Source organism: Sinocyclocheilus anshuiensis, unplaced genomic scaffold (assembly GCF_001515605.1).
Source record: "Sinocyclocheilus anshuiensis isolate Anshui unplaced genomic scaffold, SAMN03320099.WGS_v1.1 scaffold292, whole genome shotgun sequence".
NCBI classification, from domain to species: domain Eukaryota; kingdom Metazoa; phylum Chordata; class Actinopteri; order Cypriniformes; family Cyprinidae; genus Sinocyclocheilus; species Sinocyclocheilus anshuiensis.
The window spans coordinates 117,171-132,676 of NW_015555757.1; the positions used below are offsets into that span (position 1 = coordinate 117,171).

General features: G+C 37.4%; 1 protein-coding gene across 2 annotated transcripts in view; it reads right to left on the reverse strand.

Annotated features, from left to right (window-relative positions):
- Nucleotides 1–221: 221 nt before the first annotated feature.
- The window catches only part of LOC107673962 (coiled-coil domain-containing protein 85A-like), a 27,016-nt gene continuing 11,731 nt past the window's right edge, over nt 222–15,506 (reverse strand). The window contains exons 3-4 of one of the 2 annotated variants that reach the window (XM_016467815.1): nt 1,074–1,131; nt 222–551 (exon numbers count right to left, since the gene is read on the reverse strand). In XM_016467815.1, coding sequence (XP_016323301.1) covers nt 536–551; nt 1,074–1,131 — 74 coding nt within the window. In that variant the 3' untranslated portion in view covers nt 222–535. The remainder of the gene's footprint in view (nt 552–1,073; nt 1,132–15,506) is intronic. The other variant, XR_001632455.1, reaches the window with a different exon arrangement.

Consider the following 15,506-nt stretch of genomic DNA (forward strand, 5'->3'; position numbering starts at 1 on the left):
GCTTTGTGAGTAAATGCATCTTGTTTATAGGATGTTTAGATTGCTTTTTTTTTTTTACTGGAAAACAGTACAAAATAATCAAGAAAAAATGTTTTTTTATTTTTTTTTTACAGTGTGGATTGATTGTGTGTTTTGCGGCGACTGTAAACAAAATGGGTAAAAACCTTTCATTCCCAATTTCAAACTTTTTTTTTCATCTGCTTCCGTTCAAAGGAGGTAGGTCTATTTTGTTGGCAAAAAAAATGATTAAATCTCCCATTTGAGAAATCCTTTTGGCAAATGTGTTATTTCCAGCTGTTTGAATCCTAAGGAATCCCTCCTCCAAGCCTCGGTTTTGCAGGGCTGTAAGTTGTATTGGGAGACCAGCAGGAACCAGTGTGGTGTGAGGGAGGGGGACGAGAGACACTGACTGCTGCAAAAACGTTTTTGTCCTTCACTCCTCGTCTTCCATTTCTGTCAGTGCAAGTTAAATGAAAGCAACAGGGATCCTCTTTCATAGCCAAAGTTCCACGACTGGATCCAGTCAAGGCAGTGGTCAGGAGGCATCAAAACTGTGGGGAGAAATAAGCATTTGATTAAGACTGAATATGAAAAACTTTTTAATGTAAATATTTGTACTGAACCTATAGATTTAAGTCTTCAGAAATGGGTAGCATGTAGTGTTTTAGTATGCATGCGTGCGTGCATGCGTGTGTGTGTGTGTGTGTGAAAACTGATTTGTATTCAGCTAAATTAAGAGGGCAAACCATTCTAATGCTATCCTGCAGGTTGAAATATTCTGAAATAAATCTGTGACATCATTAAATAGTAACTTCTCTGCTAGTTTCTGTTACATCTTTACTGTTACTTTTGATTAATTTAATTCATTGTTGCTGAAAAAAATATTAATTTGTCCAAAAAAAAAAAACTTACTGACCCCAAACTTTTGAATGTTAGTGTACTACACTCACCTAACAAACACAACGCAAATATAACCGTATGAAATATTGGCATGCTAATCCTCTTTTGAGCTGTTTTATGCATAAATAGCATGTATACTATACAGACATGCACTGTACAGATGTGAGCCTTACCTGTCCCAAAGCTTGACACTTCTACAGGAGCTGGTGCAACAGCCAGCCGATATCAGAGCTGCAGAGGAAAAGAATATATTGAGCATACATTTTAGATGGTTAATTTAATATTGATGGTACTATTAGCAAAACAACAGCTCTTCTAATAACATTATATGAATATAAAGCTTTCCAGGCTACACCGAGTTCCTCAGAAAAATAGTGGACTGACTCACTGATAATGGTAATTGTTCACTTGTTTATAGAGCAGCTAATTAAGCCAAAGTACTGTTTTATACTGCCTTTTTGTGTAAAAGTCCTGAGACAACCTATAATTTGTAGTTATATCTTGTCTTTACATTTGTTCTGTTTGGTAAAATGGCAGCGGCAAGACATTTATTGTAAAAGGGAAAATACAATGCTTCAATGTGGCAAATGAGGTTAGCAGCACTGTCACAGGTCTGCACAATAAACCTGGCTGAGTAATAGTGATCATTCTTTTGAATCAGATCTTTTTGATGAATTGTTTGAACCAGTTCACAAAAACTGTTCTTAACGATTCATTAATGAATCAGACTGAAAATGAATCAAACTGGAATTTTTATTTCAAGCTTTGTTTTAGAAATAAAATGTGCGGAAACTTCTTTTTCCAAATTTGCGTAGAGTTCAGTTTTTGTATTTCCTGTGTGTTTTGATACATTGAGAAATATAGTGTGAGCACTGTTGTAGAAATATTTCTCTGTCCTGTCTTTGCATATATTCTGTTATGTGCAGTGTAATTTTAGTATTATTTATATACTATGATAGTATTTATTAATATTTTGAATCAGATTTTACTTTTGCATTTTCAGTTTTAATTGTAATTTTAAAGTTTTAGTAATTTTATGTGCTTTTGTCAATGTTTTTAGCTTTACTTTTATTTCAGTTTTACTTTTAGAACTTCAGCTTTTCATATAATTTTTGTATTTTATTTTATTTTATTTCAGCTTTAATTCAATTGATGAAAACCATTTTAAATATATAGGTTTAGTTAACAATAACAAAACAAATAAATGAACACTTTATTTTGTTTCTCTTCCTTGAAAAGGAAGTGAATGTGCTAAAACAATGAGGTTACTCATGAATTACTATTGACATTTAATTATTGAATGCTTTGACAGCCCTAGTTTCCATTGATCAGTTATTTTGATAAACAGCCTTTTGATAAACAAGATACTGATTTAGTATTGATGCTAAGGTTTCAGAGGCTGGTATATTACCAAAGCCAAAGTTTGAAATTGATCCACTCCTATAGCTTCAAGTCACTTTGAATAAAAGCATTAGCTGGATGCATAGATGTATACAAACAGTATAGCCACATTAATTGTGGATGCATTTGATAGCCATATTGTTGAAGAATAAATAAGGATGCCAAATGATAAAAGACAGCCTGCATATTTTTGTCTTGTTAACACTGCTGTTTACAAGTGCACATGCACACACCAAGAGAGGGGATAAAAATAAAGGGGGAGAGAAAGAGAACCGGCGTGTGAGAGAGAAAAGCCTGCTCTATTCCGTGTTAAGTACAGTGTGATTGCACCAGGAGGAGGTGTGACCCTGAGTGTCCGCTGATGAAGAGTGCCTTCTCTCTAAGTCAAGTGTGTAAGCAATTATAGTCTGCCTCGACCAAACTTCCACTCTAAATAAACTATTCTCCTTTCTCTACAAAGAGCTTAATTATCATAGAGATAATTCTTTCCAATCTCAATAATACACACACACACACACACACACACAAAGCTTTAAAGGGATAGTTCACCCAAAAATTCAAATTGTGTCATCATTTACTCACACTTATGTTGTTGCAAACCTGTATGAATTTATTTATTTTGCTTTTTGCATATTTTGAAGAATGTGGGTAACAACAGTCCCAATGGACTTCCATGGTATTTTTTATTTTCCATGCTATGGAAGTCAGTGGCTACCAGCAACTGTTTGGTTACCCACATTCTTCCAAATATCTTCCTTTGTGTTCAACAGAGGAAAGAAATTCATACAGGCTTGGGACAACTTAAGGGTTGAGTAAATGATGACCAAATTAATTTTTTTGGGTAAGCCACTATCCCTTAAAGCATCCTTGTGAACTCCTTATTCACGTACAGACTACACACATAGAAAGAGGTTAAGAGCTTCGTCAGAGTCAAACCAAAAGCAATTTGTTTCTCTATTGATTTACTTAGCTTAAGGCTTATTACAGTAATACTTCACTTAAGCCCAGGAGACATACCTCCAGGGAGACACTGCACTTCAATCGCATCTATCCTTCCATTGTTCTATCTAGCATTCTATCATTCTGTTATTCATTCGTTTTAACTTTGAGTATTCTTTGTGATAAAGTGGGTTAATATAATTTATTTTTTCAAGTGTTACAATTGCCCCATGATGTGGCTGGTAATTCTCATTGTTCTAATGTTTTTATATAAAGACTGCAGTTAGTATGTATACTGAATATCTCCTTACATTTGTCCTTGAGCATTTTTGCTTTTTGAAATGCTTTCAAAATGCTTTGACATCACATTGAATACTGAATAAAAGGGTGTCATGACCACTAAGGGCCAATTTAAATTTTAAGCAGAGCTTTGTTTTTGTTTTAATGTTTATTTGAAGAAAAAGCCAGGCCAGTTTTGTATATCTGCCTTAAAACCGTGTATTATACAGTAGTAGCCTCTATTGCATGCTGGCTAGCCATAAACATTAAATCATTCCCAAGCCTGCAGTGAGAATCAATAAACATAATCAAATCAATGAGCTACCATTGCCTCAAAAATACAGCTTTCAGTTCAATAGGGTATATGTCAAACATCACCTGACCAAACCCGGAAAACAGGTCTCATTGCTTCCGCTTGTCGGAGAACGTGTTAACAGCCGTATTAAATAATAGCGATATCTATGGACTTTTAAGATAATAAATTAAACTAGCTAGCTGTTTTTATTGTTGACGTTTTATTCAATTTTTATATCTAAATGTGAAAAGAATAAAAATAAAATTTGAAAACTGATGCTTTTGAACGTTAGCACCGCACATATCCAGCTTCATATCAATGGGTTTTCATCGACGGTAGGTTTGTTCGGTAGCTCATGGAGTACAGAGACGTACTTGAGAAGTGAGGAACTCTAGTTCAAATCCCGTGTAACTACGGTTCGACAAAACGGTTCAAATCTGCATATAAGTAAGTTCAAATGACACGGTTGCATCAACAAATGCGTTTTTATATCAGTTTTGCATTTGTTAACACTATCGGGTAGGTTTAGGGTTGGGTTTGGTGTAGGGCATATTTCCAACATGATAGAGCATTAACTTTTAGCGACAGTCCCCGGATATTTGAATTATGAATCGCCGCAATACGTACCTGAAGCAACATAATAAAAACGTGCCAGGGTTCACGTATTGAACCCGTGTTTTAGCGCCACTCAGTGGACATTTCTCTTTGAAACTGCGGCGAAACGTGCAGTAAGGTACGTAAAAACGGTGTTGCAGAAAAGTACCCAGAGGTACGTATTTTTGAGACTGGGTTGATAAAATGTTATAGACCTTTTATAAAAAATACTGAAATAATTTTTTTTTCTGTGTGATCCTCTTCTAGAACATTGAGAACTACAAATAACTAAAAAAAGTATGTGTTTTGGGAACAAACTTGGAAAGTGAATTATTTTACTGCAGAAAGATGCTGTTATGTGCCCAAATTATACCTAAACTGAGTACTGTTAGTCAAAAACTCTCATTTGATGAAAATACCTGATCTATTTAAAGCCTAACAGTTGGCAGCGGTCCATCAGTGTAAAATAATAACATTATAATGGTGCAGAAGGGAGCAGAACAGCGGTACAAGCGATGAACGAAGGTGCTTAAACCTCTGACCCGCTTCTGTATGTCGTATTTGTCAATCTTTAATAAACACCCCTGAGTTCAAACTGTCTCTGCCCTCTGCAGCTTCAAATGACTGCAATAAATTGTACTCACAAACATATAAACCTACCCTGCTCTGAGAGAGAGACACACACAAATTCTGGTAGTAAGTAGAGCTGTTTTATGGTGCAAATGTTATTTGTGAATGTAAAACATTATGTCTACAATAAGCGCAGTGGCTTGAAGCTGTTAAGGGTCTCAAGAAAGAAAAAAAGTCCATAAAACATGTAAGCACATACTGCAGTTCAATGTGTTTGGAGTACAACCTTTTCCTCAGGCAGCAATAAGTTCCTTTTTATTGACAGAACTGGCTTTTTTAGCTTGTTTGTGACCTTGTTCTTCAGTTAAGGCATTAAGATGCAATCATAAACTAAAATGTGTTCTCAGGGATGGTGCTTGCATATAAAATATATTTGCATTCCCTGAAGGAAATACTAGTACTTTTAAGACAGTGAAAAAATAATTATTTCATTTTATTTTAATAATTTATATATTTATGCTTAAGTTTAAGTTTAAGGCTTTGATTCTGCATAAATTAAATGCCACATCAGAGCAGCTTAAAATCCAGCCGTTGTCTTGAGCTCCATGAGAATCAACACTTCTGTGACACAAATCAAAATCAGGTTGAGTCTGAATTCAGTAAACAAATATAACATCCACGATGAGTTATTTTGGATTATATCCATGTTTTGTCCAGAAGCTACGTTTTAAATTTTAAATGCCTAATGATGGATTTGTTTCTTACAGACATGCAGCTTTTAGCTTCACAAGATTTTTTTAACTGATGGACTGGATTATGTGTGGATTATTGTGATGATTTTTATCAGCTGTTTTATCACCCATTAACCCATTGTTTGATTTGGTGGACCCCTTTGAGTACCACTGTGCACAAAACTAAGTTTGAATACAGTTAAGTGGTCTGTGCTGAATTAGTTGCTGAAAATAATAGAGAAGATAAAGAAGAATACACAGGAATAAGAGGAATTTCAATACAATGGCGCAGTAATGAGCAGTGCAGTGTTGTTCTGGAAATGTATTGGAAGTGTCTGAGCAGCACTGCGGTAGACTCTTCATTAGCATGGGAGGAGCAGGTGTGCTCCAGCAGGAGATGCAGACAGGACACTGATACTCACTTTCAGACTCCATGTGCCCGTTTGCACTTGTGTGCATCTGCTGTATGTATATGCATATTAAAGTGATGAGGAGACAAGAGGCTGATTCAGTGATGTATGTTATCAGCTACCTGTATAACCAACCCACTTCTCTGACTCTGCTTCTTTCTCTTTCTCTTTCTTCCTCTTTTGTTTTTCCCTTCATCTCTGCTGTAATCAGTCAGTATAGGGCTTCTCTACAGTCCTTCACAAGGTCATCTGGGCCTCTCATTAAACAGTCCCCTCAGCCATCTCTCTAACTCTCTCATCATCTGTGCTAGTTCACACTGCTGTCTGGTCAGAATGAATATTCCTGTGAGATGCAATGTAGCAAACACAAATCAATACCTCTCAGTCTCTTAGAAAGAAGCATGGGACATGCCTGCTCCAATTTCAGGCTGACATGCATATATTTTCTCACATTTATGTTGACAGTGTAAGATGTGATAGTCTAGTGGCATAGTTTTTGTTTAGCATGGTTCAAATCCAGACATTTTTAAACATGAAAACTAGTGACCACAATGTATTTTAATTGTATGAAAATTAACATCATTGACAGTTGAATTTTGAGCTAAATCAGAGATAATTAATATCCAATTATCCAATATAGATTTATCATTTCTTCAGAGTCATACTGGTTGGACTCCAGGCTTATGCTCTCTGCTGCCATAGAAAAGCCTAAACCTTTCAGATCAGTGAATGGAAGCAGAGCAGAGAGTGTCAGAAAGGATAAAGTAGCCTTGTGAGTCAATAAACATACAGGAACAATATGTTTCGCATCAGTCCACTGAACCTCTGGCCTGTTTGTTAGTGGTTGAATGGAGAGATGATAAAACAGAAGCGAAAAGAGAAGCGACTGTCTTTGATGTCCTCTGAGCAGACACGCTATTCTGTTGTTCAAAGAACTCTCTCTCGCTTTCATACACAAATACACACACACGCAGCCACTTTTTATGTAGAGACTATTCAGCAGTTACAAGGAGACAGCTCAGACAATATGACTACATCTAAATTTATCAACACACACTCAGTTCTCAGCATATTATGTGCAGTATCTTTATCGAGCAGAGAAACTGTAATCCAAAAAATAGCCCAAGGTGACTTTCAGGATACATTTATCAATATATTAAGGGCCGTCACTTGAATTCAAGGGGCCCAGGGCCAAATTTCATGGATGAAGGGCGACAAAACTGATTCAGTTATTCCTAGTATTTTTACATGTTCGAAGTGCACATTCAGATTATTGATGCATCAATAAGTGCATCACAAAGCTGGCTGCTCTAGCTATATCGGTGTGTATTAAACTCCAGCAGTGTTGTAAGAACTGAAATCTGCATTTTAATGATCCAGTGTTCCAGGTTAGAAATTTTATATGCTAATAATTACAGTTTAATGTGATTTGCAATATTATTCCTTTTTATGGCTGCCAGTTAACAGATTTAAGTGTTACAATATTTCACATTTATTTAATTTGTATTCTCATTGTTATCTATATTTCTGCAGACTATTTTCTGACATTTTGAGCCTATAAAAGAGGTCCTCGGTTTAAAACCACAAATCGTAGACTACACTGTAATACTTAGTGGACAAGGGTTGTTTTTATGTCAGCTGCAATGGAAACAGTCAGGAGTTCAGAATCAGGTTTGAGGAGCACATAAATATTAATGCTCTAAACGTTTTAAAACAAAACATAATGGTAGGGGATTTATTTCAAAGTGAAAAGCTAATGAGACGAGGAGGAATAGCCCGTTGGCCTACTTAACAGGATGTTCTGGGAGAAAACCTGATCGCTATCTTAAATGCACTATGCTCCCTGCTGCCCTTATGAGGAATGAATGACAATGAGGCATAACTTCCCACCTCTCCCGGGATCCTCATGTCATCCTATATTCCCCACTGGACAAGGTCAACCCTTAATGAGCTTTTTTGCAAATAAATCTGAAATCCTGACCCCGCTGACCTCACCAATTTCCTACAGGCAGAAGAGGACTATTTTTGTAAGTGCATCTGCGTGACTGTTTTTTAATATCGTGATGCCCTCCGCACCGTGTTTGTGCCATCGTGGAGTATGAAACAATGGGAAGACATCAAGGAAATCAGGTCAGTTAAGAGATTAAATCACAATTTGGGAAAAAAAGGGGAGCTCAAATAGTTTACGCAATGTACTTTCCCTCAGGGTAAATTATACAATAATCACTATTCAGAGTGAAGACAGTCTGTCTCTGCAGCACACAGGAACACACTCTCCTAACAAGCACAGGAGAGAGTCTTCCCTGAGGAGAACCTTTTCTCATAGGTGTACAAAACCCTTATTACAAATGAGATAAGGAATAGAATTCCCTTAGATGGCAAACAGTTTAAAACTGCGGTTTAAATGGGTAAAATGCACGTCCTAATAAGAGAATGAACATATATTCTGACATATACGTGCTCACACACTGGAGGAGGGTGGGCTGCTCTACTGACCCAGCTTCTAGAAGCAATTTCCCTGAAGCACCAGTGTTCATCCCAAAACACAGCAGTGCTTCAGATTTTCCATAAATGCTATGTGTGTCCCCAATAGAGCTTAAGCACATGCTGTACTTTAAAAAAATGACACCTCAGATAATGAAAACCTGAGTCTCTTCATCACTCGAAACCATGTGCACAAACTAAAAACACCCAAGAGGACATCTTTCTCCGTACATGTTCAAGTGCTACATTTTCACAATGGCTTTTATGATTATTTTGAAATCAAGTGGAAGCCATTTTAAAAAAGCTTCTCAGGGCTTTCCTGGGGAGAATTTTGAACGTATATTAGCTAATATTATCTGTTGAGCAAAGATGGGTAATAATTAGGCTATATTATGTGGATTGTTCACTAATTTACACATCAGTCAAAAATGTTCACTCAGACCATTTTGTGAACTGCTTCAAGCTATTTACTGAAAAGTCTGACTCAAAAATTATTCTGAAGACAGTAGTACACAAGTCATATGGACCACTTTTTTATATCTATGGTGTTTTAATGCTTGAATGCTCCAGTCAACAGTTCAATTCAACCATCGCGGGGAGTTCGATTGACAGGCGATCTGACCAATCATAACGCCGAATCCGTCCGACAAACAAAACAGACAGGAGAGTAGATTAACGACAGTGGCCTTGAACTTGAAAAATGGTGTGTATTGACGTCTTTCTGTGGTTGAAACAAGCTACCTTCTGATGTTCATTTATGTTTATTTCGTGCTATAACTAGTAAAGATGATCAGTTCACGTGCCGCTTGAACTGAGGCACTACTGCGATCTGTCACTACACATTAAAGAGCCACAAAATGATATTTATTGTTTGAATTTCTTTAAAAAATGACACAAGCTGAGACTTTGTTTCATACCAAAAGTAACCTCCTCTGTCTTGTCTGTTGACGCGTTGTCAGTGTCCTCTTTGCTATGCGATGTACTTTTCATAATGTGTGGTGTGAGAGTGCCATGGCTTGTTGGACGTCGCAACAGTAACTGAGGGGGCCGGGTCTTTGCGAAGGTCAACTGCATGAAACATTTGTATTTGACAAAAATAGCGACAGCAATATGAGAGTGAGTAAACAATGACAGAATTTTCAATTATGTATCTATTAAGCATGAAAAACATTTTGCCCGTGTGAATGGATTCTGCTGAGAGTGAGAGGAAGGGAGATGAGCGCTTTTGTTGTGACCCTGGCATGTCTGTTTTAACTTAAATATCTAAAGGTTGTGTGATTGACGTGTGCCGCTGGATTTAGCTGTACCGATGACATCATGTCCTCCATGTGATGACTCTGTAGCTTCCACAGACACACTCATGTCAACCCTATAAATTACCACATCAGCCTGAGTCTCTTGCCTCAGAGAAATTAGCCTTTTTCCAACTCACATGTAAAATGAGCGGGATGTCTAAATTATTAGTATTCAGGATACATTAGGAAAACAATACATGGATGACTAACTACATCTGCTGTCAGTGTTCAGATAGTGGTTTGTTGGTCTCCTAGTTTTTTTAAACTGGTCTGTTAAATGGTTTTAGTTTTGCATGTTTCAGCCTGGCTAGTCCATCTAAGACCAGCAAACCAACTTGATTTAAGTTGTTTTTATCAGCATGGTCAGGGAGTGAAGAGCCATTCGATTTGAAAAGTTGAATTCATTGTGGTTAAATTGTTCTTTCATTGTACTTGTTTATTATTGTTGTGGTTGTTGTCAACAATAGTGTGCCACAGGTCAAAAGACCATACCAATATAACAAATATGACCATACCAACAGTCAAGAAGTAAATTCTGAATTTAATTAAGTACATACTCAAAAATTGTAAGAATTTAGATATATCCACGTTCTTTTCTAAAACTTAGTGAGCCACCTACTGCCTCTTAACAATCAATAAACCTTGTAAGTGATTGACTTGGAAAGTATAGGAAGTAACATAACAGAATACTCAAAAAAAACATAATAATACATAGCAAAATAGTGTAAAATAATCTATTCTTAATTACTTTATTATTTTTCACATTTTTTTTTAATTGAATGAAATATAAGTTCAATTTCTATTGTATTATAGAATCTATTGTGTCCTCTATGTGGCACACTCAATAAGAGCTGAACCCCTGGGCCAGAAGGTTGGGGATTTGAATCCTTTGTGTTGTGACATTATTTATCAGTGCTGATGGCCTTGTCGTTAGTGCGCCCACATGTAGTGCAACTGTGCTTCCAGCAACCCGAGTTTGATTACCGACTCGAGGTCCTTTGCTGATGGGGGCAGTTGTGAATTAATGGTTAGAGTCAGACTTGAATTCCGAAGGTTGCGGGTTCGAGTACCGGCGCCTTATAATGTAGCGTTTATAGGCACTCACTAGGTTTTGAAATTGAGTCTAAATTACCCATCAATACTTCTCACACAGCATGGTTTTGTATGTATATCTCCATCCATCCATCTTTTCCTCTGGTTCTGAAGATTGTAATTCCCTGATATTATGAAATTTTTATGAGCATAAATTGAAAAAGGGGTCATATAGTGTCATTTAGTCATTTAGCTGCATTTTCCAAACTCCATCAGCACATTATGAACTTCAAAATGCATGTCAGGTCATGCATTCAGATGATGTATAAAGAGAGCAGTAGCTCTGTTTATGCTGAAGGGAGTCCATAAATACCCACAGTTAGCTGCTTGCACACTGCCCTCCTCCCACAGAGAGCACTGCATGGTTTGAGGTTCCTCCATGAGTATTACCTCTCTTATCTGCATAGAAATTTCATAAATTTTAATGGCCTTACCAATTACCTGGCTCTGTTGCCCAATTTCATTTTGTCTAAAGGTTCTTTTATTGTCTGTGTGTGGATGGGGAGATGGAAAGCAAGGGTCTGCCTCTGAGCTGTGTGTTTCTGTGCTAACCGGTCTCTTCCAGCTTCCATTGCTTCTATTACTGTCAACTGCATGTGTGTGCACTTGTGTAAATAGCTGTCCACTCGAAAAAGTAGTTGAATCACAGTGACTGATTCATCTGAGTGGGTTTTCTAAAGATTGAAAATAAAGTGTAGCCTTGCCACACTACAGTGTGCCAGGAGGAGAATCAAAAAAGACGTTTACTTATATTGCACACATAATGCAGGATGGTTGCGTAATATGACTCACAGGCTGAGGTAGACTGCTGCATGTGCGTCACAATGAGCACAGAGACCTTAAATAAGATGGAAAGACTTTAGGTTCAGTATTTTATTACACTAAAACCACACTCTGGCGTCATTGCTGTGAAATATTTTTTGATTTTCATTTCTTTCTGACTTTTTCAGACTTTCACTGTACATGTTTTATTGTCTAAGACATTTTTTAAAAATATCTTCTTTTGTGTTCCACAGAAGAAAGTCATACAGATTTGGAACAATTGTCATAGCCTATCACTTTAAACCTTGTATGTCAAGGTTGTTCTTGTCATTTTATTGATCTAATCTGTGGTTCCGTTGTTTAATGTTAAGTTGTACATGTCCTCCATCAACCCAGTCAACCGGAAGGAAGAAAGGTTTAGCACAAGAGCTTCAGAAGGTTTAGCACTAAAGCTGGTCTTCTTTCACCATAGAAAGCGTACACAGCATGCTGCTTTCTGAAGCTGATACATCAGTGTCCTACAGTCCTTTTCTGCCTATGCCTAGAAATGTGACCAGGCTGTAGGAGCCAAGAGCAAAAGTGCAGTGCATGCTTTCACCATGAAAAAGAGTTTCACCTCACTCCCAATCCCGCTGTCTCTGTTTCTCTCTCTCAGTCCATCTCTCACTTTTCACTTGTATAGCACAGCAGTCTATTCCTGCCCATATCACAATACACAATCCCTCCAGTCAGCAATAAACATAAACATTCATACTAAAACACATGCTAGATCAACGTGATAAAGTCCATATATTTCCTGAATTGACAGCGGCTAACTTCTTAAAAATACAGTGTGCAGTATTTCTACAAAATAAGCAGTTCAAGGTTTAACTAACAAACCTAGCTGCTACAAATGCTAGTGTTAGCATGCCTGCTAAAAATAATTATTACTCCAGGATGGTTTATGCTGGTTAGTTTGGTGCTGACCAGCTTAAACTGGTTAGCCAAGGTAGCCTTCCATGTTTTTGGACTCAAAAAGCATCTTTCTCTCGTGACTGATATTCAAAAGTAGGTCTGTATTCAGACAGAATAAATTTTTTCGATATAAATGGTAAATGTTTACTTTTTTAGAAGGGCTTACATTTTGCTCTGTCTGCTGTCTTTCAAATAACAGCTTTGGATGGTCACTATAGCAGAGATGCATTAATGACAACTCTTACCTGGGCTTACAGATCCCAAAGGCCCAGTGCTGCTGGAGATATGTATGAGATATTAAAATTGATCACCAGAATTTACAATGTGTTGCTGTGCTTTTGCTGTTATCGCTTAGCTTTGAGTGTATGGCTGTGTGAAGGTGGAGATTTGTGAAGTTGGGCACTGAACGCTCTTTCCTGACTGCACTATTGTCACCCCTCCTGACCATCAGTGTGAAGAGAGAGCTGCCGACACAGTGACACAGCCAGATACAATGAATGAGATTTAATGAGAGTAGAGTGGAACGGAGCTAATATACAGCTACACACATAGTGGATATTCAGCATGTATCTGACCATTCCTTGTCTTGTACCTAAAGAATTCATGCTAACACTGAAAACTGAAAAGGTTCTATCCATGAGCAGGTCATCATATATAATGCAGTTGTGAGTTGAGTTGACAGCAGTTAGTCTTTCCTAGCTTGCTAATACCATCCTACTAATGTTTATTTTAGATCCCCTGGCCTCATCCTTCTCTCCTCTACTCTCTCTCTCTCGCTACATATATGAATGAATGAATGAATGAATGTTAGGTTAAATGTGCCCCTTCAGGCTATGAGCCCTTGAAAGAGATCTGTAGATTGGGTAACAGCTCTACAGGGACCCTGACCACTGCAAGCCCTCGTGTTCCCTCTTTCTAAAGTAGCAATCAATGGTTTCTGCCTTGAGCCAGCAGGAAGTTCTAGGTAGAGAGCAGGCTGGCTGTGGCCCTCTCAGCATGAATTCCTAATATCTTACATAATCCCTCCATGTTACTGGACAGCACAGAGGCTAGTATTGGTAGAGATGGCACAGGGTTTCATTAGGAACACAAGGCTTTTGTTGGCACACTTGAACATCTTCCAGGGACCGGGATAGATCAAGGGCTAAATTTGACATGAATAATATATATCATTTTCACTGAGATTAATTAAACTATTATTGTAAAATATGGGCTCCAGCAGCCAATAATTGGGGTTGACAAAGTGTCCTAAAAACAAAGAAACTGACTGTCTTATACAGTCTTTGTCTGTTACAGAGGCCTCTGTTAGGATAACAACAAAGCAATAATTAAACATGCTTTGTAAGATTGCACTGAGTTTAGATTTCATTACTGCTTTACATTGGTTACGCATGGTTCATAATTTCATTGAACGCAGCTTATTTTTCCTTTCAGATCTCAAGATTAATGCACAAGTGAGCTTATTCTTGGGGGAAATGGACAAAAAGAAATTCTGAAGGACACTGTGGAAGTGAATAATACTCTACTGATAAAAAAGAAAAAATGTCCAAATGATTCATCTAGCAGCAAATATGAAACTATTAGAAACCGAGAAGTTATTTTAAACTGTAGGAGGTAACAAATGTTGTATACATTGCTCTGTGAACTACAGTTTATGAAAAGGAGTAGTTCAATGCTCATTTTAGTTTCATTTATGCATTTGGCAGACACCTTTATCCAAAGCGAGCTACTTTGCATTCAAGGTATACATTTAATCAGTTGACAAATTTCTTTGGAATTAAACCCCTGAACTTAGCATTGTTAGCATTAGGGATGCAGTATCGGTATCGGGCCCGATACTGAGCTCCTGTACTCGTACTCGTACTCATTAAAATGCCCCGATACCAAACGCCGATACCACACAGCATGCGATAAGTGCCGTATTCAGACAAAGATACACCGACAACAGAACAACAGACAGCAGAATGGTTATTAGAGATTAAGGATGTCTAAAATGTTAATGTTAAAATTCAGTATTAACGGTATAGCTGACATGTGCGAGCTGATAAGAAAAGCACGCAGAGAGGGTTGAGCGCGTGGCGGCTCACATGCGCAAGCTTGTCGAGTCAATATCCCTTTCTCACAGACATCACTGGAAAGTTTGTAGTTCGGTCGGATACGTCAAAAACAAGTAAGTAAAACAATGCACAAGTTACTTAACGAGAGAGAGAGAGAGCAATTCTGTTGTGTGATCTTTGATGTTCACTCACTTAGCACACGTACGCATCATTTGGATTAAAACTAAATCGTAAAAATAAGACCATTTATAGGGGCATTCACTATAAACAACATTTATTTTCAACCTTAAGCATACACGACTTCATGGTGAAGGTGAAACTAGCAGCCTGTGTGAAATGCGCTAGGCTGTACTGTACTTGTCCCTCTCATTCTGCACCAATACAAATACGTGCACGCGTTGCGCATGTTTTGCTTGCTTCATGAGTGTTTCTGTATTATGTGAGTAGCTTTGGAATATAAATTGCAGCACGTTTCAGATTAAAAAACGCTACTTATATTTCTGAAAGATTTATAACAAGTAGTCCCCTGCATTATTACAGCAAAACACGTGATTACAGTACTAAGCCGCTGCAATGGAGCAGCTCTAATGCTATTAAATTAAAGATGATGTACCATAGAGCAAAATAATTAACAGTGAAAGTAACAAAAACTTGTAAAATACATTTTAATGGGCATAATTAAGTGTGAAAATAACCGAAAGATATACAGTCAAACCAAAAATTATTCAGAGACCAGATATAAT